Source organism: Sciurus vulgaris (genome assembly GCF_902686455.1).
Source record: "Sciurus vulgaris genome assembly, chromosome: 3".
Classification (NCBI taxonomy): domain Eukaryota; kingdom Metazoa; phylum Chordata; class Mammalia; order Rodentia; family Sciuridae; genus Sciurus; species Sciurus vulgaris.
The window spans coordinates 57,464,480-57,487,785 of record NC_136463.1 but is presented as its reverse complement, the minus strand read 5'-3'; the positions used below and the strand labels follow the sequence as shown (position 1 = coordinate 57,487,785).

The window sequence follows — 23,306 nt, the reverse complement described above, 5'->3', positions numbered from 1 at the left end:
GTCCAGGCGGACCGGTGGCAAGTGTGTTTCTTGCCTGCTCCTCTCGAGCCGGAGCTAATTCACGCCGGGGTTTGCCAGCGGCCGCTGGCGGCGCCGAGGCTTCTGGGAGATGGAGGCCTTGCCACGAAACGCGCAGGCGCAAACCTGGGGCTGGGGCAGGGGCTGGGGCTGGAACTGCGTGGTCCGGGGCAGTGCCTGATGGACACCCGGCCCTGTGGGGTGAGTTCTGGCGGCTGCCACTTGGAGGTCTTTCTCCGTGGTTCGGCTGCTTTTGTCGGTCACCGCAGGCAGCGGCAGTCCTACGGCGAGCAGGCCTCGCAGGCAGCTTCGTGGGATTTTGCGCAGAGTGGTCTGGTTCCCCACCTACCCTCTCTGTGCTGGCTGCGTTGCGTCACGTGTTGGGGAGGGTCGGGGGTGGGGGGGTGATGTCCGGGTCCCTCTTCTGGAGATCCCAGGGGAAGAACTGAAGGGTGGGGATAGTTTGTTGTAACTGGCGTGGACCACAGCTTCTCCCCAGGTCTTTCGGTTATGCACCTGCCAACACCAGGCACAGAGTTCAGCTGGGCGCTGGCAACGCTGAGGCATCACCCAGGAACACTGGCTGTGCATTTGAGCTCCTTTGTCTTTGGCCAGCATTACCTCTGTGTGCTGCTTTAGTGGCCACTGGTTGCTTCATTTGCCCTATTAGATACTCCTGACGCTTGATATTGTACCTCTAACTGTGTTCCTTCTAAAAGTCCCATAACAATCCTGCAGAAATCCTGGACGTTTAAATGTGATCTAACCCCTTAGAAGGACTTTACATTTTTCTTTTGCTGTAGTACTACCTCAGAAATCTGAGAAAGGGTGGAGGTGCCATCTTAGGAGGGGTTCCGCTCTCCTACACCCATGCACTGAGAACTGCTTAGCTCTGGGCTTTGAATCTGAAAATGTGGGTTTTGCTTCAGACTTGTTTCTTTCCAGTAATTATTTCTTCCTGTGGGACCCCAGAACAGTTTTTTTTTTTTTTTTTTTTTCCTTCCTGTTACGGCGTTTATCTAGATTTAGAAAAATATTTTACATGTCTGTCTCTACCAGATTGCAACTTTCTCAGACAGTGACTTAGTAAAGCAGGATACTGGGGAGGATTGGAGGAGAAAGAGGAAAGAAAGGGAATTGTACAGAACTTGGCTCCTTGTAGATGTTGAGTATGTGTTTAATGGATGAAAAAAATGAATTATTTCTTATGTTGCAGGGTACCCCTGAAAGATTCCAGCTGGTGTGGGCTTTCTGCAGAGCTAGTCCAGGCTAGTATGGCTGTATCACTAACAACAGTTAAAACTCTGGCCCTTCAGGGTACACAGGAACAAGAGAAGATTATGATTTTGGAACCAAAAGAAGAGGAACAGTCTTGGGAATATGAGACCAGACTACCTGGGAACCATTCTAGCAGCCAAGAGATCTTCCGTCAGCGCTTTAGGCAGCTCTGCTACCAGGAGACACCTGGTCCGCGAGAGGCCCTGAGCCAATTACGGGTATTGTGTTGTGAATGGCTAAGGCCAGAGAGACACACCAAGGAGCAGATCCTGGATTTACTTGTGCTAGAACAATTCCTGACCATCCTGCCTGAGGAACTCCAGTCCTGGGTGCGGGGACATCACCCAAAGAGTGGAGAGGAGGCTGTGACTGTGCTGGAAGATTTAGAGAAAGGACTTGAACCAGGACCTCAGGTGGGAAGGGGGATTTGATCTGTTGTGGGAACCAGATCAATGACCTTCAGGCTGGACGGAGGGGCAGCAATAGGGGGAGTTGCCAAGGTAGAGCAGTTAGTATGTGTTTCTATCTCTGTTTTTTCTGCCCTCAAGCTCTGAATGAGAAAGAGACTCTAGTTTCTCTTCCTTTCCCTGTGCTGACTCTGAGGAGGCTCTCTAAAGTCTCCTTGGAAGCTTTGGTCCCACATAAACCAAGTGGTACCTGATCACCTCCAGGTTCCAGGCCCTGCACATGGACCTGCACAGGAAGAACCTTGGAAGAAGAAGGCACCTCTGGGACCAGCCCAGGAGGCACCAAGCATCCAGCTCCAACCTAAGGAGACCCAGCTCAAGTATGAGTCTCAGGAGACACAGCCTTTACCACAGACTGGTGAGGAGAAGGATCTTGTGGGGAGGGAAAGAGAGGAAATGACATATAAAGGACACATTATAGGTCCTCAAATTTTTGCTGTGATCATCATGGCCTCACAGTTCTTGCCTCTTAGGTTAGAGACAGCTTGTCTCATCACCTATAAAATTAGGAATAACAATAAGCTACCTTAGAGTGGGGGTATAGCTCTATAGTAGAGTACTTGCCTAGCATGTGAGAAGCTTTGAGTTCCATCCCCAGCACCACACAAAAATAAATAAATAAAAACATGACCTACCTCATAAGATAAATTTATTTAAAAATAAATAAATAAAAAAACATGACCTACCTCATAAGATAACTCTGTGAATTAAATCAAATTTATATTGTATCTGGCTATAAAGCTGGCTAGTATTTCTCAGCTTTAAGGAGCCCTAACTCAGGACCACAAAATATTTTACTCACTGCCTGCCTTATCTCCACTGCTCTTGACACCTAGTTCATAATAGCTCTGCTGTGAGCTGGAGGCTAGCCTTAAGACCCTTTTGGCTTCCCTGTGTCTCCCACAGCACATTTTTTAAACCATAAAGCATGCCTGTGACACAGCCTGTCATTACCGTTATGTGCCATGTACACTCTACCATCTAAAAGCCTTATTTGAAACTTTCTTGTCTGCACCTACCTTATTCCTTCAGATTAATTGCAAAAACTTTCTTCCTGGCCTGTATACATCCCCACAAACATCCTCCCCTCTCTCTCCAAGGTAAACTGTAAACAGAGACAGTAGGCTTAGAGCCTCAGGACTGTGAACTGTCCTTTCTGACCTCTGTAACAACATGTGAATGTATCATTGCAAATCATGAAGCTTCTCTTCAATATTTGGTTCTGTGCCACGACCCCACTACCAAAGAGGTATCTGAAAAATTGAATTTTTATTAAAACAACAGGGGAAAAACATGAAATGAAAATTAATCTTAGAGTCTGTTCCAAAAGTATGTTTTATCTCCCAATTCTCCTTTCCTCTTTGTCTTTTTTTTCCCAGACTCTTTCTTGTCTTCTTCTGTTTAATTTACTAAAAGTATCAGCTTGATACTTAACTTTAAAAAATCTAGCTATCATGTGCCTTTTTTAATAGTAAGCATATTTCAAATTAACCATTGCATTTAATCTGGAAAAAATGTTTGTTTTTTAATCAAATGATCTTTAGTTATCTTAAAGCAGTTGCTTTTTGTATTTCTTAGACTATAGGGAATGTTACAGACAAATAAAACAACTAATACAAACATTTAAAAACAAAAGAGCAAAGCACTCTCTTCTTCCTTTTTTAAGGAGAAGATCAAAGGGAAAGGCAGAGGGCACTAAGCTATAGAAGCCAGGGAGCTGATGAGTTCTCCCTGCAAGGACATCTGTGAAGCTATGTGAGGATCCTCTTTAGTGGCTGAAGAATTATAGGACAGGAGAATGAATGGGAAGAAGTCAAGTTTACAGAGCTGAGAAGGGCTGTCTTTCTGCTTTTATGAACATTCCTTTCTCCTGACCCTAATGATTCTTCTTTGTTTTTCCCTTCCTTCCCAACATCAGTTGACCACTCCCCAATTCCTTAAAAATACTTTTTTTCTTATTTTTGAGATGAATTCTAAAAATACTTTTTTTCTTTTTTTTGTACCAGGAATTGAACCCAAGGGCACCCAAACACTAAGCCACATCCCCAGCATTTTTTTCTTTTGAGACAGGGTCTTACTAAGTTGCTTAGGGCCTCACTGAGTTGCTTAGGCTGGCTTTGAACTTGTGATCCTCCTGCCTCAGCCTTCTGAGCTTCTGAGATTATAGGTGTGTGCCATCATGCCCGGTGAAACTTATTTTATTTTTCAAATGAGACTTTGTTTAGTGTTTCATTGTGGAAAAATGAAAAATTATCTGAGGGGACAGATAAACGGGAAGTGAGCAGGGGAGAAAACAAAAAACAAACCCTCTCCTATGCACAATCCCACCACCAAGAGAATAACCATGGGTAATAAATATCTAAATGAATATCCTTCCAGTGTTTGTCATAGGTATACTGAATATTTTTAAGGTTTTATTTTCTTTCCAGAAATACAAATTCTAATCTAAGTGTCATTTCTCCATACATCCAGAACAGGTATGTTTACATTTTCCATCAATTGTTGCAGAAGATGGCCCAGAACCCAACAACAAAGGATCACTGCCACAGCTGCCCATTACCAAAGTGGAATCACAAGTGATCTCAGAAAAACTCACCTCTCCATTTGAAGCTACCTCTGAAGTTGAGGGCACCTTAGGACAGCCGCAGAGAAATTCCAAAGCAAAGAGACGGAGGAGGTCCCCTGCTCAAGGGAAAAGTTTTACACAGATGGTTGTCACAAATAAGAAAACTCCCACAGGGAGGAAAGACCATGAGTGTAGTGAATGTGGGAAAGCCTTCATTTATAACTCACATCTTGTAATACACCAGAGAATTCATTCTGGAGAGAAACCCTATAAGTGTAGTGACTGTGGGAAAACTTTCAATCAGAGCTCAAACCTTATTCAGCATCAGAGAATTCATACTGGAGAGAAACCCTACGAATGTAATGAATGTGGGAAGGCCTTCAGGTGGGGTGCTCATCTTGTTCAACATCAGAGGATTCATTCAGGAGAGAAGCCCTATGAGTGCAATGAGTGTGGGAAGGCCTTCAGTCAAAGCTCATATCTCAGTCAGCACCTGAGAATTCACAGTGGAGAGAAACCTTTTATATGTAAAGGATGTGGAAAAGCTTACAGATGGAGTTCAGAGCTTATTAGACATCAGAGAGTTCATGCTAGCAAAGAGCCTTCCCAGTGTATTGAAGATGAGAAAGTCTCCAGACAGACTTGTACTTTTGTCTAAGCTACTTAAGACTAGATCTCATAAAAGTTATAAACATCTTAAGGTTTTTCCTGTGTCTTTCTTGATTTAGGAAAAACTGTTGAGGTAGTGTCAGCTGAAGATTTTATTACTTAATGTCCTTTGATTAAAATGAATATATCCATAGGATGCCTTTGGCTACAAGTAATAGCCAAATTGTGCTGCTGTTTCTTTCTGTCAGACCTTGTACAAGACTCTTAGCTGCCCACCAATAAAATAGGAATAGTTACGCTTTCAATAGAGGTCTAATTCTAGCACAGAGTAGCTGCTCAGGCAGTGATAGTTATTGGTATTTTTTGTGACTGGATCTTTGGTCCTCGGCACAGTTCTGCTTCTTTGGACAGGGTCACACCTGCAGACATCCAAGCAGGAGACAGAATCTGCACTAGTAATTTGAACAGGGAACGTTTAATATAAAGAATTAACTAGTAAAAGGGTATCATTTTCTAAAGGATATAGAGATAGTGGAATGAGGAACAGCTACCTCTACGACCCAGGGCTGCAAACTTAGAAACTCCCCTTCTGCCCTCACAAGACTGAAATTCAGACCTCATAGGACAGGGTGTTGCTATTCCAGAGGTATGCTAGAACCAGTCTGTACAGACTTGCAAGAGCCAATTTTGCACATCTCTGCCCAAATCTGTACTGAAATTAGCTGCAATGGGAATATTCACACCATGGAAATCAGTAAATGCAACAATGAAGAATTTTTTGGTGTGCAGCTGGTTAAATATTTACCAACACAACACTGGCTATGACCCACTGGATGGTAACATTCACTGAGGTGCAGCAGTCCAAGACTGATAAACAGGAAGCCACTAGATGAGGTACCAGTGACACCAAAGGGTGGGTGCCACTGGATCTCCTGCACACTGCTGGCAGCTGTACTCTTGAACAAGATGGAGAAGAAGGGGAAAAAAAAAAAAAAACCTAGAAGAAGCTCCTTTTTTATTGTTCTCTCCAGTGCCCTTAATTGTCAAAGCCTTCCATTGTACCACCTGACAAAGGGGAACTATTTATCGGTCAGGGAGTAGTAAAGCAGAACAAAGAATGGTGCATTTGAAACTAGGCGTCAATAAATTGATCATTGGCCTATATTTTAAACTCATTTCCCTCTTAGGACCTGTCTTTTCCTCTATCCCTGTGCCTATTTTCCACCTAACAATTATGTCAGTCACCCCCTTCATCTAGATCTCTTTAAATGTTATTTTCCTTGGAGAAACCTTTCCTGGCTCCAGCATACAAGTTTATTTCTCCCACATAAACATCCAGAGACAGCAAGGTGTTCAGCAAGCTACAGCTCTCAAGGGTCAAATTCAAATCCAGCTCATGGCCTTTTTTGTGTGACCCATTAAAAATAGTTTTTACAGTTCTTTTTAGGTGTTTAAAAAACCCAGCTGGGCACAGTGGCATATAATACTTAAGAGGATCACAAGTTCAAGGCCAGCCTCCACAATTTAGCAGACCTTGTCTCAAAATTAAAAATTAAAAGGGCTGATGGTACATGCCTGTAATCCCAGTGTCTCAAAAGGCTGAGGCCAGAGAATCACAGGTTTGAAGCCAGCCTGAGCAACTTAGGGAGGCTGTAAGTAACCTAGTTAGACCCTGTCTCAAAATAAAAAATATAAAGTCCTGGGGATGAGGCTCAGTGGTTAAGCCCTGAGTTCAGTCTCTTCCGCTAAATAAATAAAAAGGGCAAGGGATGTGGCTCAGTGGTAAAGCACCCCTGGGTTGAATCCCCATTACCAAGGGGAAAAAAAAAAAAAAAAAGTGACAGAACATGGTCCAAAAAGCCTAAAATATTTACCATCTGGCCTTTTATAGAAAAAGTGCCAAGCTCTGGTCTAGAGGGCAGACCAGTACAGTTTCACTTAATACTCAGGAGCCTATATATTTTTCATCTTGTTTTTATTCCCCTGATGATATTTTTGTATGGTTGAAGCTATATCATTGCCGTATTCTTATTCTGGCTCACAGGAAATTGAAAATAATCACAAGGACAAGCAATTTCCCTTTCAGCAAGCGTCATGCAAGGTAGCCCAATCCTTTGGTCAGAAGGAGTTTGGAAAATGCCTCTGGCAGGACAGCCATTTGCCTACTAACTCGTACAGAGCCAGGTGGAGTGGTACAGGCCTGTAATCGCAGCAACTTGGGAGGCTTAGGCAGGAGGATCACAAGTTCAAAGGTTTAAGGGGTAACTTAAAACTTTTTGTCAAAAAGAGGTAGGGATGTAGCTCAGTGGCAAAGCACCCTGGGTTCACTCCCTAGTACCTGGAAGGGGAAAAAAATGGGTCTCCTCTTAAGCAGAGTTGCTGAGGTTGGCCTTGAACATGTGATCCTCCTGTGTCAGCTATACCAGTCACTGGAATTACAGCTGTGTGCCACCATGTCCAGCTATTTACAAGATCTTAGTTTCAGCTGAGTACATTTCCATTCGACTTCATTGGCCCCACCAGTAAAATCTCACTAATAGGAAGGTGCAAGAAGCAAGCAAACCCTGCCTGGAATGAAGAAACCACTGATGAAGGGACTTGCAGACAACCAAGCAATTTAAGCATTTGCTATACCAGGATCCTCTTGCTGTCCTATTTTCCTGCTTCCATGTTTCCCTTGCACCATTGTTTCCTGGGGTGTGGCCATGAACAGGGAAGCCCTTTCAGAAATCATCCTGTGAAGACTGCCTGGGAGAGGGAGGTTGGATGGAATGGAGAGAATATCTTGAAAAAGTTGGAACATTTTCTCTCAGCAGATATTTGAGCAGCAGTCTTTGCATTGTGTGGTCTCCACTCCCTGTGCTGTACTTGATAGAATTCATTGCTTTAGTAATGAAGTATGGGTTCTTGAGGCAGCATCCAGTACAAATTCCAAGTCCAGTGCTCAGTAGCTGTTCATATGAACAGGAAGATCAATAGGAGGTACTGCCACATAGGAGGCACTGTTTTTTGTGACTTACCATAATATTGGGTCTGAGTCCTGACAGGAAGCTGCTGTGAGAGCATACCTGAGAGGAGGTGCAATTCAAGTTCAGTGCTTCACAGTGCTGACCACCACCAGGTTATTCAAGTCACCACAAGTCTCAGCTCACCCTATCTGCACTTTGCCTTCACAGCAAGTAGATGACTTCATACTGACTTGTCTCACTGAGGCTCCCTTATTCAAGTTATGACGAGAATTGTCCCCACCCTTCTCACTATATTTTTACTGAGGATCCAGCTGCCATCCATTTCCAGCTTCACCTTGGGAGGGTATTTTGATAATTTCATTCCAAAAACTGAGGGACAAGCAGAAGTTATTGTGGAAGTTATTTGATAATTTTTTCTTTAATTCAAGAATTCAATTTTAGGAATGCATAAAGGACCATAGGGGTCCAAAGGATGGGTTTCAGAAGATTCACAAATTCCAATTTGTATGTATTTTTCTGGGGAGAGGTTTCCTGATTCTCAAAAATTCTTGATTTAACAGCCTTAGTAACTTAACTTGGACCAGGAGTCATTAGAACACATGTAAAATTGAGTTGTAGACAACTAGCAATGGCAATCCTGAAATCTGTAATCCCAGTGGCTCGGGAGGTTGAGGCGGGAGGGTCATGAGTTCAAAGCCAGCATCAGCAACTTAGCAAGGCCCTAAACTCAGTAAGACCCTGTCTCTAAATAAAATACAAAATAGGGCTGGGGATGTGGCTTGGAGGTCAAGTACCCTTGAGTTCAATCCCTGGTACCCACCCCAAAAAACAAAACTGACCATCCAGATGACCTAGAATATCTTACATTATTAATGAAGAAAACTGTGTACACACAAACACAGTAGATAACTCTTGGCCTCGCATGAAAGATAAAGGAACTCACCAAACAAAGCAACAGGTCAAGGACAGAGTGAACTGTGTATGCAAAATCAGAAGCTAAAGTAACACCACAGCAGGTTGAGGTACTTGGGTAGGGGTGAAACTTACAGGGATGAAACTGGCATAAAGTCATATTAAGACCATAATGAAATATAATGCAGTTTGTAATAATAAACATTAGAAAGACCTCAAATGGGAAAATTATACACATACTTTATTTACCTAGTGTTAGTTCTGGAAGGAAAAAAAATGTAAACCGACATAGCTTCTAAAATCCTGGAGGATATTTCTGGGTATTTAGGTAGGACTTTGAGATATGTAGACTTTATTTTTAATGGGTTTAAAATTAATTCATGACTTTTCCTTTACATAATTCTACTTGCACAGGATCATAACTACCAGTCACAATTATGGTCAGATATTAACTCCCATGTAAGTTGAAGAAAGAGGAAGGCAAACAGAAGGAAAATTGAGAAATCTTCCTGAGATAACTGGGGTACAGATGAAGAGGACAGAAAATGGTGTTATAGAATGTGTGTGTGGTGTACATAACAAGATGGAGACGATTTCACTCACCAGAATTCCTCTTGGGAAAGCAATATAATACACATTGGAAGATTCTCCTGAGAATGACATGAGACCTCCCCCCATCTTAAGACATGCTCAGTTACAACAAAAGTTGGTTACTAATGTTCAAATGAGTGAATTGCTAACTGAAGAGCCTTCTCTTCCTTCAATAGTGATGGGTCTAAGGTAACTGAGCTAAGTGCAGGTGGTGTAGGGTATCTGGCAAGAAGAAAAGAACTAAGATGGCTGATTCCCTGAGAGGGAAGGACAGAGAAAAGGAAAAAAAATACAAAAAAAAAAAAACTTGACTGGAAGTTTAGCCAACAAGGAACTGCTGAGAACAAAATGTCTGATGGGACAAATATGTAATAACAGATCCCATCAATACATACAACTATAATACACCAATTTAAAAATGTGGAAAAAAGCGTCTGATGGGATGTACAATGTGAACTTTTCTCCACCTTTCACACAGCATCATCAATGAAATCCTTATTACTCATGCATTTGTTTAGGTAGAATCTTTGTGGGGAGACCTTGAAGAGTTGCTAAGTTCTGTGTCAGGACTGGCAAGAGATGAAGGTGGCAATAAATTATACAAACACAAAAATCAGAAGTTAGGTGGCATCCAGGTTTCATGTGAGAAAGATGTTCTCAGCACAACTCATTTGAGCTTGAGTAACAAATAAGGAATGAGAGAGCACACTGCACTCATCAGCACCTAAGGAAAGAGGTAAGTCAAAGAACTTCACCTAAGGCAGTAGTGGTGGCTTACTGGTAGAGCACTTGCCTAGCAAGTGTCCATTACAGAAAAACAAAAAATACTTCTGCTAATAACTAGATATTTAGAGGCAGACATACCCGGAACAATGTGGGAGCTGTGCAATCATGCTTATTTGTACAGCCCTTTTATCAAACCAAGGGTATGAACCTGGGGAGACACTATAGATGTACAAAATAAATCCATTTTGTGGATTTGGGGGGGTTTTTGTTTCTGTGGTACTAGGATCAAACCCACTGTCTCACAAACGCTAAACATTTGCTCTACCACTGAGCCACACTGCCAGTCCTCATCTCATGAATTTTGGTTGTGACCAGCTGTTTCCAAGGACATGATTTAAATTCATTTAAAATCAATGTAATTAGTAATAAAAATGTGCAAAGGATTTCAAATAAGGCAGTAACAAATTAGTCTGTATGCAGCACAGCATAGTGGTTAAGAAAACAGAACAGACCAGGGTAGCATCTTGGTTCTAGTGCTTACGAGCTGTGTGAGCACAGGTAAATTATTTAACATCCCCTCTCTACCCTTTTTTCCCCCAGTGCTGGAGATTAAGCTAGGGCCATATGACAGGTAAGAGTTGTACCACTGAGCTACATTCCCATTTTTTTGTTTTCTTAACATTTTGAGAGAGTGCCTTCCCAAGTGCCCAGGATGACCTCGTACTTAAAATCCTCCTGCCTCGACCTCTAGAGTAGCTGGGATTACAAGTGTGTCCACAGGCATGCATCACCAGGCCTGGCTATCTCTTCTTGTAAATTGGGGCAGAAAATACCCACATTATTGATGATTGTGCAGTTCTATAAATTAAAAATCATTCAACTGAATACTTGTAACAGGTAAAATGTATGGATATTAATATCTCAATAAAGTATTCTTTTTTAAAGAGTACCCACATCAGAGTTGGTGATGTGGTAAAGTGCCTGCTTACCTGATATGCATGAGGTCCAAAACTCACAAGAAAAAAAAAAAAAAAGTTACCCACATCATAGAGGTGTTGTGAAAATAAAAATGTACTTTTGGGCATAAGCCTAGCACATAGTAAATACTCAATAAATATTGGTGATTAGTATTAGTGTTAATAGTGATTGAAGAATAGAACAAAGAATATACAGTTAGATTTTTTTAAAAGAATCAAAGAATTATTGGGTTGGTGGAAGTGTCAGAGATCATTTAGCATTTAGTCTAACTCCCCTCATTTTACAGATAAGAAAATTAGAAGCAGGTGAAGTGTCTTATTCAAAGTCTAGCTCTCAGACCAGACCCTATGCCCCATGTGTGCAATTCCTACTATCACCCATTGCCTCAAAAAATAGACACAAGAGTTAGGCACAGTGGCACACACCTGTAATCCCAGCCACTCAGGAGTCTGGGGCAGGAGGATTGCAAATTCAAAGCCAGCCTCAGCAACTTAGCGAGGCCCTAAATTACTCAGTGAGACCCTGTCTCTAAATAAAATACAAAAAAGGGCTGAGAATGTGGCTCAGTGTTTGAGTGCCCCTGGGTTCAATCCCCAGTATCACCAAAAAAAAAAAAAAAAAAAAAAAAAAAAGACATGAAAAATGAAAGATATGTTTTCTTAAAGAAGAAATGACATAGAGAACACAAAACATGTAGAGGTGTTGAAAAAAGAAATTTTCATGACCCTTAGTCAGACCAAGCAGAAGCTATCACATCTCAGCCTATCAGTCAGGACTGGCAGTGGTGGGATCCAGGTTATGAGAGCTAAAGTGCCTTGGCAAGGCCAGGCCCTGGTTAGTCAAGTGAACCAGCTCTTTACTGTGGCCAGATACCTAGTAAAGGTGAAGTCACACAGTTCTCTATGTTACTTTCTTACACAGCAGCAGAAGCTGTGACCAAAAGCAAAATGCAGCAGAATTCTTGGTAGCAGTCAGTCTGAGCAGCCCTGAAGTGGGGATAGCTGCCAGAGCCCCTTTGCCCATGCTGAGTGTTCTGACCTCAACTGTTTATCCCCTCGCCTTGCTCAATCAGACTTTTGGATCCTGCGGCCTTCATTTACAATTCTGTGAACTGCCTGTCAGTTTCCTCCTTCACGGCATCCTCTTCAGATGAATGAGGAAGCCTAGCAGATGTGAAATGACCCAACCTTCCTACTTTTTCATTAATGCTGCCATCTTCTAAGGGAACTTGATAGCATAGCTGGAAGACCTTGAGGCGATTAATAGAAATATGCTAAATTATTCCAAGGCTAAACAGTGGACACAAGAATGAGATGTGTCACCTAGGTCATTACTTTATAACATTTCAGAGGGTAAAGTTCAATGGGTCAGCTCTGTAATTTTTAGGAGGTGGTGAATCCTGTTTCTCCACTTTTCAGAAGAGCAACCATGTAGGATAGATGGCAGGTACAAACCCATAATGTTATGTAATCCACTGGGGGAGGAGCAAAGAGGGGAAGGGAAGAGGGACAGATGAGAATTAAGGCCTGAAACAGCTTTTATGATTTAACCCAGTACATCAAAACTTTTCAATGAATAGTTCATAAAAGTGCCTCATCCTTTTTCAACCAACGATTGAAATAAAAAAAAAAAAAAATCAGTGGAAGGACAGAGGTCTTTCCTTTCATTTGATCTGAGAATTTGGGATGCATATTAAGACCAATAAGTCTGACTTTAGCCTTTCCCCAGAAAGCTTTTCTATTTTGCAGGTCATTCCATACAATGAACACTTTGATGACGGAGGAGGTGAGAGCTCCGACTAAAGGTCTTCTGACACTCTTGGCACTCATAAGGCTTCTCTCCCGTATGAATTCTCTGATGTATGGTAAGTTGGGAGTGCTGGCTGAATGTTTTCTCACACTCACTGCACTCATAAGGCTTCTCTCCAATATGAATTTTCTGGTGGAGAAGCAGCTCAGAGTTATCCCAAAAGGTTCTCGCACACTCATTACATTGATGGGGTTTCTCTCCAGTATGGATTCTCTGGTGGACAATAAGGTGAGATGTCCGCCTGAAGGCCTTCCCACACTCAAAGCACTCATAGGGTTTCTCTCCTGTGTGAATTCTCTCATGTCTAAGAAGTTCTGAATTCCCCCTGAAGGCTTTCCCACATTCTTTACACACGTAGGGCTTCTCACCAGTGTGAATTCTAATATGTCTAATAATCTCCGAGTTCTGGCCAAAGGTTTTCCCACATTCATTACATTCATAGGGTTTGTCTCCTGTGTGAATTCTTTGATGACGGATAAGTTCAGAACTCTGACCAAAGCCCTTCCCACACTCATTACACAGATAGGGTTTTTCTCCAGTATGAATTTTCTGGTGTCTAATAAGGCCCGAGCTATGCTTGAAGGCTTTGCCACACTCATTGCACTCATGGTATCTTTCTTCAGTATGAATTCTCTGATGCTGAATAAGCTGTGAGCTAACCCTAAAGGTCTTCCCACATTCATTACATTCATAAGGTTTCTCTCCAGTGTGGATTCTCTGGTGTAGAATAAGGGCTGAATTCTGACTGAAGGCTTTACCACATTCTTCACATTTATAGGGTCTCTCTCCGGTGTGAATCCTATGATGGTGGATAAGATGTGAACTCTGAATGAAGGCCTTTCCACATTCATTACAAGCAAAAGGTTTCTCTCCAGCATGAATTCTCAGGTGCCTTCGAAGGCTTGAGTTAGTTCCAAATGTCTTTCCACATTCTTTGCATTCAAAGGGTTTTTCTCCACTATGAACTCTCATATGCTGGATGAGATGTGAGTTCTGATTAAAGGCTTTCCCACATTCTTTACATGTATGAGGCTTTTCCCCCCCAGATGTCCTCTGAATTCTGCTAGGTTCTAAATTCTCCATGAAGTTTTGGCCAGAAATAGCAAAGGTACTAACACTCTCTGCTGTGGTATCTCCCTGATGTGTCACCAGATTAGGACTAGGACTGCAGCCTCTCTCGCTTTCACTATTCTTCTGGTCTTTCTCACTTGAGGGTGATTTCTTAAAGATAATCAACTCTGGTGCAAAATCTCTCTCCTGGGGAGACATGTGTTGTATAATTTCTTCTGAGGACTCTCTTGAATGTCCCTCTAATATGTCTTTTTCACACACTGCTCCAAATTCATGAACTTGGTAAATCACTTTTGGAAGTTTTTCCAATGTTTGCCCATGCAGCTCAGATTCTTCAGAAATTTCTTCCTTAATTACCTCTTTGTTCTCGGTCCCCATCTCACAATCTGAAATGAGAGAGGGTAAATACATGAAGTCGCTGTTTCATATTTAAATAAAGCTAATGCAGAGGAGGACAGAGCTTTGACATAGCACTGACAACCCTCAAAAAGTTTTGGTATCTGGTGAAATGAAAGGATGCTGCTGGAGAAGACAGAGATTTAGGATTATGATAGACATGCTCAGGAGCAGAAGCTAACTGAAGATAAGAAAACTTATCAGAGGCAGAGATTTAAAGACAGAAATCAGAAATGGATGGTAAAAAGATACTGATAAACATTCTGTAACATTAACAGTGAACTGGAATAGAACATGAGGTTGATAATAAACATTTAGGGAAAATGATAGCCATATTCATAGATGGGTATATGGAAAAAGGTAAGAAAAGGGACAAGAGTGCTATGTCAACAGAAATAATTTGGGGGCTTACAGATGAAATAACCACAAAATGAACAGTAGGATGACCTATCCTTAGTCCAGTTCTGTGTTATTCACCAGCTCTGTGGAGCAGGGCATAATATATACTGGGGTTACCTATTCAAAAGTTTAATGCAACTGAGCTATAGCACAGAAGTAACTACTCCTAGCTCCCTAAGTTTACATGAAGTAAGGGTCTAGCTTTAATTTTCTTCAGATGGCTAGTGAATCATATCAATACCATTTACTAAATAATTCTTTTTCCTACTGATTTAAAACGCCACCTGTACCATAGTAAAAATGTGTATATATATTTGAGTCTTTTTCTTTTTATGGTACTGAGGATTGAATTCAAGGGCACTTTACCACTGAACTCCATCCCTAGACCTTTTATTTATTTTTTTTTTTTTATTGTGAGATAGGGTCTTGCTAAATTGCTGAGGCTGGACAAGAATTAGCAATTCTCCTGCCTCAGTTTCCCAAATTGCTGGGATTACAGGTGTGGGTAATCCCACACCCAGTTCTGGGTCAATGTCTATATTCTATTCAGTTCTACTGATTTATTTCTTCTCCAATACCAAATTGTTCAAATTGCTGAAGCTTTATTAAAAAAAATTTTATATGTTAGAGAAAGTTGTCTCTCATTAGTCTTCTTTCTCAGATATTTCTTATCTATTCTCATATTTTTTTCAAGTAAATTTTAGTATACTTTTGTAAAATTTCCAAACATAGGTGTGGTAGCACAAGCCCATATTCCCAGTGACTCTGGAGGCTAAGACAGGAGGATGGCAAGTTTGAGACAAGTCTCAGAAACTTAGCAAGGCCCTAAGCAATTAGTGTCTCAAGATAAAAAAGGGCAGGGGATATAGTTCAGTAGTAGAGCACCCTGTGTTTAATCCCCCGTACAAAAAGAAAAAATTCCAAACTTATCCTGATTGTTTTATGTCCATTCTGTCTGTCTTTTCATTTAGTGAGTTTTTCTTACATTTTCAAACTAGTTATTATTTTTATATATAGCAATGATATTGATCTTTACATATTAAGTAATCACAAAATGAGTAACCATAAAATCAGCCCTTTTACCGAATTTTCTTAATATTTTTATAGGTATTAAAGAGTACATTTTTTAAATTTCCAAAAATCTTTGGGAAAAATTTTAGCTGCCTTCCCCAATATCTATCCTTCTCCATCTCCTCATAATAGAATAGTGAATGTACTTACAGAGGCATTGAGTCTAGTTTTTTTATATACAGATTTTTTTTTTAGTTGTAGATGAACACAGTATCTGTATTTTCTTTCTTTATTTTTATGTGGTGCTGAAGATCGAACCCAGGGCTTCACACATGCCAGGCAAGTGCTTTACCACTGAGACACAACGGCCAGCCCCTAGCCTAATTTTAAAAATACATTTCCCAGCTTTTATTACAGCTGACTCTGGCCATGTGACCAAATTCTGGCCAATGAGATAGTGAGATGCAAATTAAAGCACACAGGGCTACTAGGAAATCTTAAAGTCTACAGGATGCATTTCTTCACTGTCTTCTTCCACGCTGTTCCTGAGGAGTGATGTGCCAGCTTAGACCATGAGTATATGAGTACACCAACATACACAGGACTGGAGATCAGAACTGGAAGGTACCTGGGTCCCTGATGACTCCCACAGCTGCCATATCAATCCTGGAACACTTACCTCTGGACTTCTTTTATGTAAATGACAAACTTTTGCCATGCTTAAGCCATTTATGAATCTTTAGAACATTATTAATTTATTTTTTCATACTGGGGATTGAATCTCACCACTGTTCTACATCCCAAGTCCTTTTTATTTTTAATTTGAGACAGGTTGTGACTAAGTTGCTGAGGCTGACCTCAAATCTGCAATCTTCCTGTCTTGGACTACTGAGTCACTGCGATTACAGATGTGTGCCACCACACCCAGGTAGAAAATATTATTGTATGAAGTCAAACTTATTTCTAATAAAAATATCCTGGGAATTTAGCTGTCCCCATCACAGAAGTGGAGTCCAAATGATAGACAAATGAGCCTGAACTTTGCTCAGGTGATAAGCCAACTTCAAGACCAAATTAAAAACTCAAATTCTAAAGTTGTACACAACTAAATCTGAGCACCCTAACCATTCTTTTACTTTGAATTCTAACAAAAACACAATACTAGTGTCATTCATTAAACAGTGTTTTGTACGTATCTTCTCATATCAAAGTCTGTCTCCTTTTGATTGATTTTCCCAGAGGCACAGACCTCATCCTCCTATGGAAACACTCCATTTCTCATATGTAAATTCATATTCCCAAATATAATTTCCAGTTTTTGTATCACTGACTACTTTTCTAAATCTGAAATAACTCTTTCTGAAGATACAGGTGCCACCTGAGGAATGGAGGTTCACTATTCTTGGTCCTCAATTTGAGGAATGATAGGCAGACCTTCACTGTCTCCAGAGGATCTCCAGAGTTTAGAATAGGTTCCTTAACTCTGCTGAACTAAATTTTTTTTTCCTGAACCCTAGGACAGCAGCCTCAGAAAACTTCATACACAAAATACTAATACATGCACCAGATGCCTATAAATTAACAATAAAAAATAAAAGTTCAAAAGCACCATGCTGCCTAGATGAAAATCTCCATGAGAAGACACACACACACACACACACACACTGAAAATTGTTTAGTAGGCCTGCAATCATGGTAGGAAGATCTACTTAGATAAATGCTTCTTAAATAATGGTTCTTGGCTTGGAATTAGGCTAGCTGTGGAAGAATCAACTGGAAAACTTGTTAAAAATACCGACTTCCAGATCCTACCCCAGATCTCTCAATGAGAATCTCTAGGAAAACCAAAGTACTTTTAACACTTATGTGCAGGTGATTCTGATGCCCAGTCAGGTATAGTGTCAATGACTAGAGTTGTCCTGCTCAATCTGGTTCATTTATCTCTACCCAAAGTTTGGTCTCTGTGAAGCATCAGGATTATAATCACATTGCCAGTTTCCTACCTTCCTCTTTTTTTTTTTTTTTTTTTTTTTTTTTTGTACTGGGGAGTGAACCCAGGGTCACCTTACCATTTACTTTTTATTTTGAGACAAAGGGTCTCACTAAGTTGCTAATGTGCTCCCTTCCCCTTGATTGTCCCTCTTCAACCTTAAATTCCTGATAGCAGACAGGCCAGGTAAAATATAGTTGACTAGATACTCTTTTCTTTTCTTGTGTGTGTGTGTGTGTGTGTATGTGTGTGTGTGTGTGTGTGTGTGTGTGTGTGTGCGCGCGCGTGCACGCTCACATGCGCCAGAGATTTCTTAACCTCTGAGCCACATTCTCAGCCCTTTTTTATTTTTTGTTTTAAGACAGGGTCTCACTAAGATGCCGAGGGTCTACCTAAGTTACTGAGACTGACCTTGAACTTGAGATCCTCCTGCCTCAGTCTCCCTGGTCACTGGGATTACAGGTATGCACCATCATGCTCAACTCTAAATACTCCTTTCTGAGTTAAAATACACTTCTGGGGGGAAAAAAGAAAGAAATTTGAAAAATCACATTTCTATTGTTTATCTGATTGACCCTAGTTACTATAACTAGACTGGATATTGCCCAAATTGCCTAAATCAGTTTACAACAATCTCTTTGACAGCAATATCAGTTAATTCTTTGAACTTATGTATCAAAACTCACATTGTGATTTGTAGTAAGACATTATTAAATAATTATCAGCTGAGTATGAGTAGACCTTTTCAAATTTTTGTTGAAAGCAAGGATTGGAGTTTGTATTACAGAAGATCCAAGAATTATTTACTCTCTCAACAAACTATACCTTTGTATGGCATGCCAGAGTTTTTTAAGGATGAGATGGTGAGAGGTATGTCTTTCTTTTATAAATGAGAAAAAGAGCACTTGTAAAAGAGGAGTTGAGAAAAAGAAGCCTGTAGTCCAGAGGCCCACTCTCAAGAAGATTAGTCCTAGGCAAAGATACAAACTGAAGTCAACGATCTAGAAATTGATTTCCAATTGCAATCCATATGCCCACAGATATTACAGAAAATGTTTGTTTACCTCAGTTTGAAATTTAGTGTCCTACAGCATTCTGGGAAGAAAATGGGCAAGCAAAGCTTCAGAGACCAGGAAGAATGGACAGAATAGGAAAGAACATTTTTACTTCAGTGTAAGCATGTACAAGGTAGAAACATATAAGCAAGAATGCATTGACATTTTGATGTGGAGAGTGAGGAACACTTACTACATGTCATGTGCTGAGCAACTTACAGAAATTATTTTGTTTAACCCTTACAACCTCCTTATGAGACACTGGAGAGCATCAGTGTAAGAAGGAGCTAATTGGCACGCTCTCCCGAATTTCCCCAGCAGAACTTTTAGCATCCTTGGAGCAGGCTAGGAATCTGGGAAGATATGTGTAGTGGAAGACTGAGAGAGTGAGGAACTGGGAATGTTAGCCAGGACATAGCTGAGATGACTATGTGAGACAGGAAGGCAAATGAAGGGAGTGGGTCAGTAGAGGGAGGAGTGAAATGCTAAAAGGTTACAGAAAGGATGAAGATTGTTAGAAGCACATGAAAACAAGGGACTGTATCTTGGAAACTCGAATGAGATTTTATTTTGAAATATCAAAATGTTTAATTCACCAAGAATAATATCCTTTGCAACTATTAAAATTTATGATAAGAAATGGAAACATTTTGGATGTCAACATACAAATGTTTGAGAGGACACAATCTTATCAAAATCATTTTGTGGGGTAATGAAGCAAAGATGTTTCCAGTGGCCTTATTCTCTTTTCAGGAGATCTTACCTCACCCAAGACCCCTAGGAGTGCACCCCAAATGAATTTACCCAGGTAGGTACCAAGCACCTTGAAATGACTGGTTCAAAAACAGCAGGGATTCAGGAATTCCTGGTTCAGGAATGGACATATGCCTCCATCTGGGTCAATAATATTTTGAGAAAGTTTGCTGGGAGCTTCTGGGAATTGTTTCCTGCCACTCTGACAGACCCACAGGAAGAGACTTCTATGTATTGTTATCTGGACCTGTTGCTGCCATCACACTATCAGCTTGTGGATGAAGGCATGTAGAACTAAAAAAAGTCAAGGGGAAGTGAAGCCAAGGCCCCTGGGTTAAGTCAGGCCTGAAACTGCCATACTTCTTGACTTCCAGTTTATGAGAGCTTATATACTTGCATATTTTTACTTTTTGGTACTGGAGATTGAACCCAGGGGTGCTTGACCACACCCCCAGTCCTTTTTATTTTTTGAGACAGGGTCTTGCTAAGCAACTGAGCAACTTAGCAAGATGTTTAGGGCCTCAATAAATTGCTAAGACTGGCTTTGAACTCGCAATCCTCCTGCCTCAGCCTCCAGAGCCGCTGGGATTACAAGCATGTGCCACTGGGCCCGGTTAAACTTGCATATTTTAAAATCAACTTGAGTTGGATTTTGTTACTTACAGAGAAAATAATAAGCTTAACTGATACAAATGCTTTCCTTTAACTTCTGAAAGTCAAATTTGCCAAACACTCAAAATCTACTACGAGGACGACCTCCTCCCCAGTCTTCACTAACATCTACAGGATGGAGGCTCTCTCTTGGTCCTCTGAACCAGCATTTCACTGGTCCTTTTCTTAACTCTTTCTTTGTACTGCAGTTTCCATGTTACTTCCTGTTTATTGCTCCCCAAGGCCTCCAGAATAAAAACTTCTTCCCATGGCTCATAATGCCCCTCATAATGTGATCAGGCTTGTTTCCCTTCCCCTCTCCTATTCCTCATTCTCTAAAAACAGCTGAAAGTTGCAGCCATGCTCAGCGTCTTGCAGTTCGAACACTTCCTAATCTTTAAAGTTTCTTTGCCTTTGAGAACAAATTATTTCCACTTCTTGTAATACTACTGCCCACCTTGTTCAGTTAACAAACATCTTTGAGACTTAGCTGAAGCACATACAGGCCCCTCCACTGTCTTCCTGGACCCCAGGCTCTAAAATAAACGAATACTCCTTCATCTCATAGCAGTTACCCCCAATGTATTATTTTAGTTACTTTCATGTCTATTTTCTTCTCTAGACCATGAGCATGGATAACATTCTATTCATCTGGGTAGTCCAAATGCTTAGCACATTGGGATACCTGGTAAATAAATGTCTGTCAAATTAACTTAAGTTTTTATCTACACAAGGAACCTTTGATACTCTTGAGGGCTAACTGGAGATTTCGGTCATCGTTATGCCTAAAGAGCCTAGGACAGTGTCTGACACGTAGCGGTCTCAATAACTATTTGTAAAAATAAGTTCCTTCTCTCAGTCTGGATATTTAATTTAAGGCACTGTTATCCTCGTTCTCTGTCCTCCCTCTGGTATCCATAATCAAGCGGGCTCGATTAACTCTGTGTTCAATGCCATCTCCTTTACATAACTAACCCTCATAAGCCAATATCCTATCCGCCGGCAAAGGGCACAATCTGCCAAGGGGGCCTTAATTTTTGCCCGCCATTTCATCCCGTTGGTTTACTTGGCGAAGGAATGTCTGTGAAAAGCACAGTTCCCATGGATCCCCAAGTCTGACCCGGCTTCTCCCGTCCCCGCGGCTTGACAGGCATCGAACCAGAACTGGGACAGTCCCTGGCAATGTCCAGGGCCCACCCTCTCGGTGTGCAAGTGGGGAAATGGAGGCCCGTGGGGGAGCCATTAAGTCCAAGGTCACACAGCAAACCCGAGTGTGGAACGGGCCTAAACACCGGGCTCCGGCTCGGCTCGCGGGCTGGGGAAGTGGGGAGGGAGCCCAGCGCGGTCCTCCTCCCAGCCATGACGGAATGAAATCTCACCGCTGGCCGCTACCGCCCCACGTTCACTCCGCTTGGGCTCCCGGCGCCGCTCGGCAGCTAGCGCAGAACCTGCAGCTGTTGTCTTGGTGTCACGGGCGATGGGCATCGGCCACTTCCGGTACCCGGGCGACACTCCAGCCTATAGCAGCGCGGAGCACTCGCTGGAGGAACAGGTGGTCAGCATGCCAACGCCTCCTTGTCTTTTCCAGCTTTGTTTTCCGCGCGTTCTCACCTAACCCAAACCCCACCTCGTCGCCGCCTGCTGAGTCGTCTCCTTGGAATGTCCCTGTGCACCAGGCAATGCCCACTTCAGTCCCATGATCACTGACGAGCTGGGTCCTCCGGGTTTCCTAGAACGGCTCCAGGGATAAACTTCCGCCCGGTGAGCGGTCGCTCTGCGCCCTGGTACTTCTGTGGGCTGGTAGAATTTGGGATCCACTTCACCTTCTTATCCGTACTGTTTGCGCGGCCGGTTTAACTCCTGCAACCCACATGCCACTCATCACTCCCTTTCCTGGCTCCGTGAGTCTAGTAAACAGACCTCTAGATCCTAGGAACAGGCCGGTTTTCGTCTAGGAGGACTGAAGAAGGAGTGACGTTTGGACAGAAATCTGAGATGATTGTAAGTCACCTAGGTTAAGAATAGGGGAGAGAGCTATTCAAGAAGTGGGAATTGCATTCTATGTTGGCCTTCGTATGTCCCTTCTTGCCTCTTAGGCTTGTCACTTCCTCTGCTCTTTCTCTATAACTTTGTGCAACAAACTTACTGTTTTTCAGATTTCAGTTCAAAGATCACTATATTGAAGGAGACTTTCACCCCTGTGAATGTTGCCTCAAACACCACCACCCCTCCCAAATATCAGTTGCAGGGAATGGTATGATGGGTCCTGTTTGGGTCTAGTGCTCACCCCTAGACAAATCAGGGGGGAAATGATAGTGGAATTAGTCAAGCCTAGGACTCCTGTCTGCCCCACCCGTGAAGGAGGACTTCTGTGTTTGCCCCATCATAAATCTGTGAAATAGGAAAGGGAGTTTCCATCAGAAGGGAATATTGTGTTATATACCCAGTACATGAACTAGCAGAAAGGAGGATGTATACAGTGCTGCACGCTTGTAATCCCATTGGCTCAGGAGGCTGAGGCAGGAGGGACTCCAAGTTCAAAGCCAGCCTCAGCAGCTTATGGAGGCCCTGTCTCAAAATAAAAAATAAAAAAGACTGCAGATGTGACTCAGTGGTCCCTGGATTCAATCCCTGGTACAAAAAAAAAAAAAAAGCAGAAAGGAAAACTTTCTTGAGTTCATCCTGGGACTTAGGCAGTAGACTCCAGGGTCCCTCACTTCAACCACTCTTGCACCAACATCCTTAACCCCTTTTCCCTACTATGTACATCTGCCTGGGAAATTTGTTGACCTCTATTCATTCAAAATGTCGATCTTCCTTGCACAGGCTGCTAACAATGAGTGGGAAGAATACATTAAAGAGCCCTAAGATAGTTTTATGGTATTTGTTTTCCAGAGGTCTTTGACTTACCCCTAAATATAATTTTCTGTTTCCCTAACACTTTGTCTACCGTTTTCCACAGTTGCTATTTCAGTCTTCTTCACTCTGCTCAAACATTACTCTAGGCCATGATCCAAAAGAAATCAATTACATCATGATCATTGCCAGTTATGTTCT

General features: G+C 41.8%; 2 protein-coding genes and 1 long non-coding RNA gene across 7 annotated transcripts; 2 read left to right on the top strand and 1 right to left on the bottom strand.

The window, feature by feature from the left end:
- The first annotated feature begins 94 nt into the window (after positions 1 to 94).
- ZNF232 (zinc finger protein 232) lies at positions 95 to 5,913 on the top strand. Of its 3 annotated transcripts, none has more exons than XM_079134383.1 (4): positions 95 to 219; positions 1,235 to 1,709; positions 1,968 to 2,121; positions 4,272 to 5,913. In XM_079134383.1, exons 2-4 carry the CDS (start codon positions 1,293 to 1,295, stop codon positions 4,985 to 4,987), a joined length of 1,287 nt encoding a protein of 428 aa, XP_078990509.1. In that variant the 5' UTR covers positions 95 to 219; positions 1,235 to 1,292; the 3' UTR covers positions 4,988 to 5,913. The 3 variants fall into 3 exon arrangements, with proteins under 3 accessions (XP_078990509.1, XP_078990507.1, XP_078990508.1); XM_079134381.1 differs by having other exon boundaries at positions 4,236 to 5,913; XM_079134382.1 differs by having other exon boundaries at positions 119 to 219; positions 1,335 to 1,709; positions 4,236 to 5,913.
- A 4,487-nt stretch (positions 5,914 to 10,400) lies between these two features.
- ZFP3 (ZFP3 zinc finger protein) lies at positions 10,401 to 21,989 on the bottom strand. Of its 3 annotated transcripts, none has more exons than XM_079134379.1 (2): positions 21,877 to 21,989; positions 10,401 to 14,380 (listed from the first exon to the last, which is right to left on the bottom strand). In XM_079134379.1, the coding sequence occupies exon 2, from the start codon at positions 14,370 to 14,372 to the stop codon at positions 12,864 to 12,866; it is 1,509 nt and encodes a 502-aa protein (XP_078990505.1). In that variant the 5' UTR covers positions 14,373 to 14,380; positions 21,877 to 21,989; the 3' UTR covers positions 10,401 to 12,863. The 3 variants fall into 3 exon arrangements, with proteins under 3 accessions (XP_078990505.1, XP_078990504.1, XP_078990506.1); XM_079134378.1 differs by lacking the exon at positions 21,877 to 21,989 and adding an exon at positions 21,629 to 21,867; XM_079134380.1 differs by lacking the exon at positions 21,877 to 21,989 and adding an exon at positions 18,202 to 19,610.
- Positions 16,864 to 19,705, top strand: LOC306657908. The gene is made up of 3 exons (XR_013762918.1): positions 16,864 to 18,063; positions 18,099 to 18,252; positions 19,599 to 19,705. It is a non-coding gene; the product is annotated as an uncharacterized lncRNA (long non-coding RNA).
- Positions 21,990 to 23,306: the final 1,317 nt, after the last annotated feature.

Bases quoted from the DNA above. Each gene is read 5' to 3' on its own strand.
- ZNF232 (XM_079134381.1), top strand. From the start codon at position 1,293: ATGGCTGTATCACTAACAACAGTTAAAACTCTGGCCCTTCAGGGTACA. The intron at 1,710-1,967 runs GTGGGAAGGGGG...GATCACCTCCAG, and splicing joins GACTTGAACCAGGACCTCAG to GTTCCAGGCCCTGCACATGG. The intron at 2,122-4,235 runs GTGAGGAGAAGG...CCATACATCCAG, and splicing joins ACAGCCTTTACCACAGACTG to AACAGGTATGTTTACATTTT.
- ZFP3 (XM_079134378.1), bottom strand. From the start codon at position 21,734: ATGCCCATCGCCCGTGACACCAAGACAACAGCTGCAGGTTCTGCGCTA. The intron at 14,381-21,628 runs GTGAGATTTCAT...CTCTCATTTCAG, and splicing joins TGGGGCGGTAGCGGCCAGCG to ATTGTGAGATGGGGACCGAG.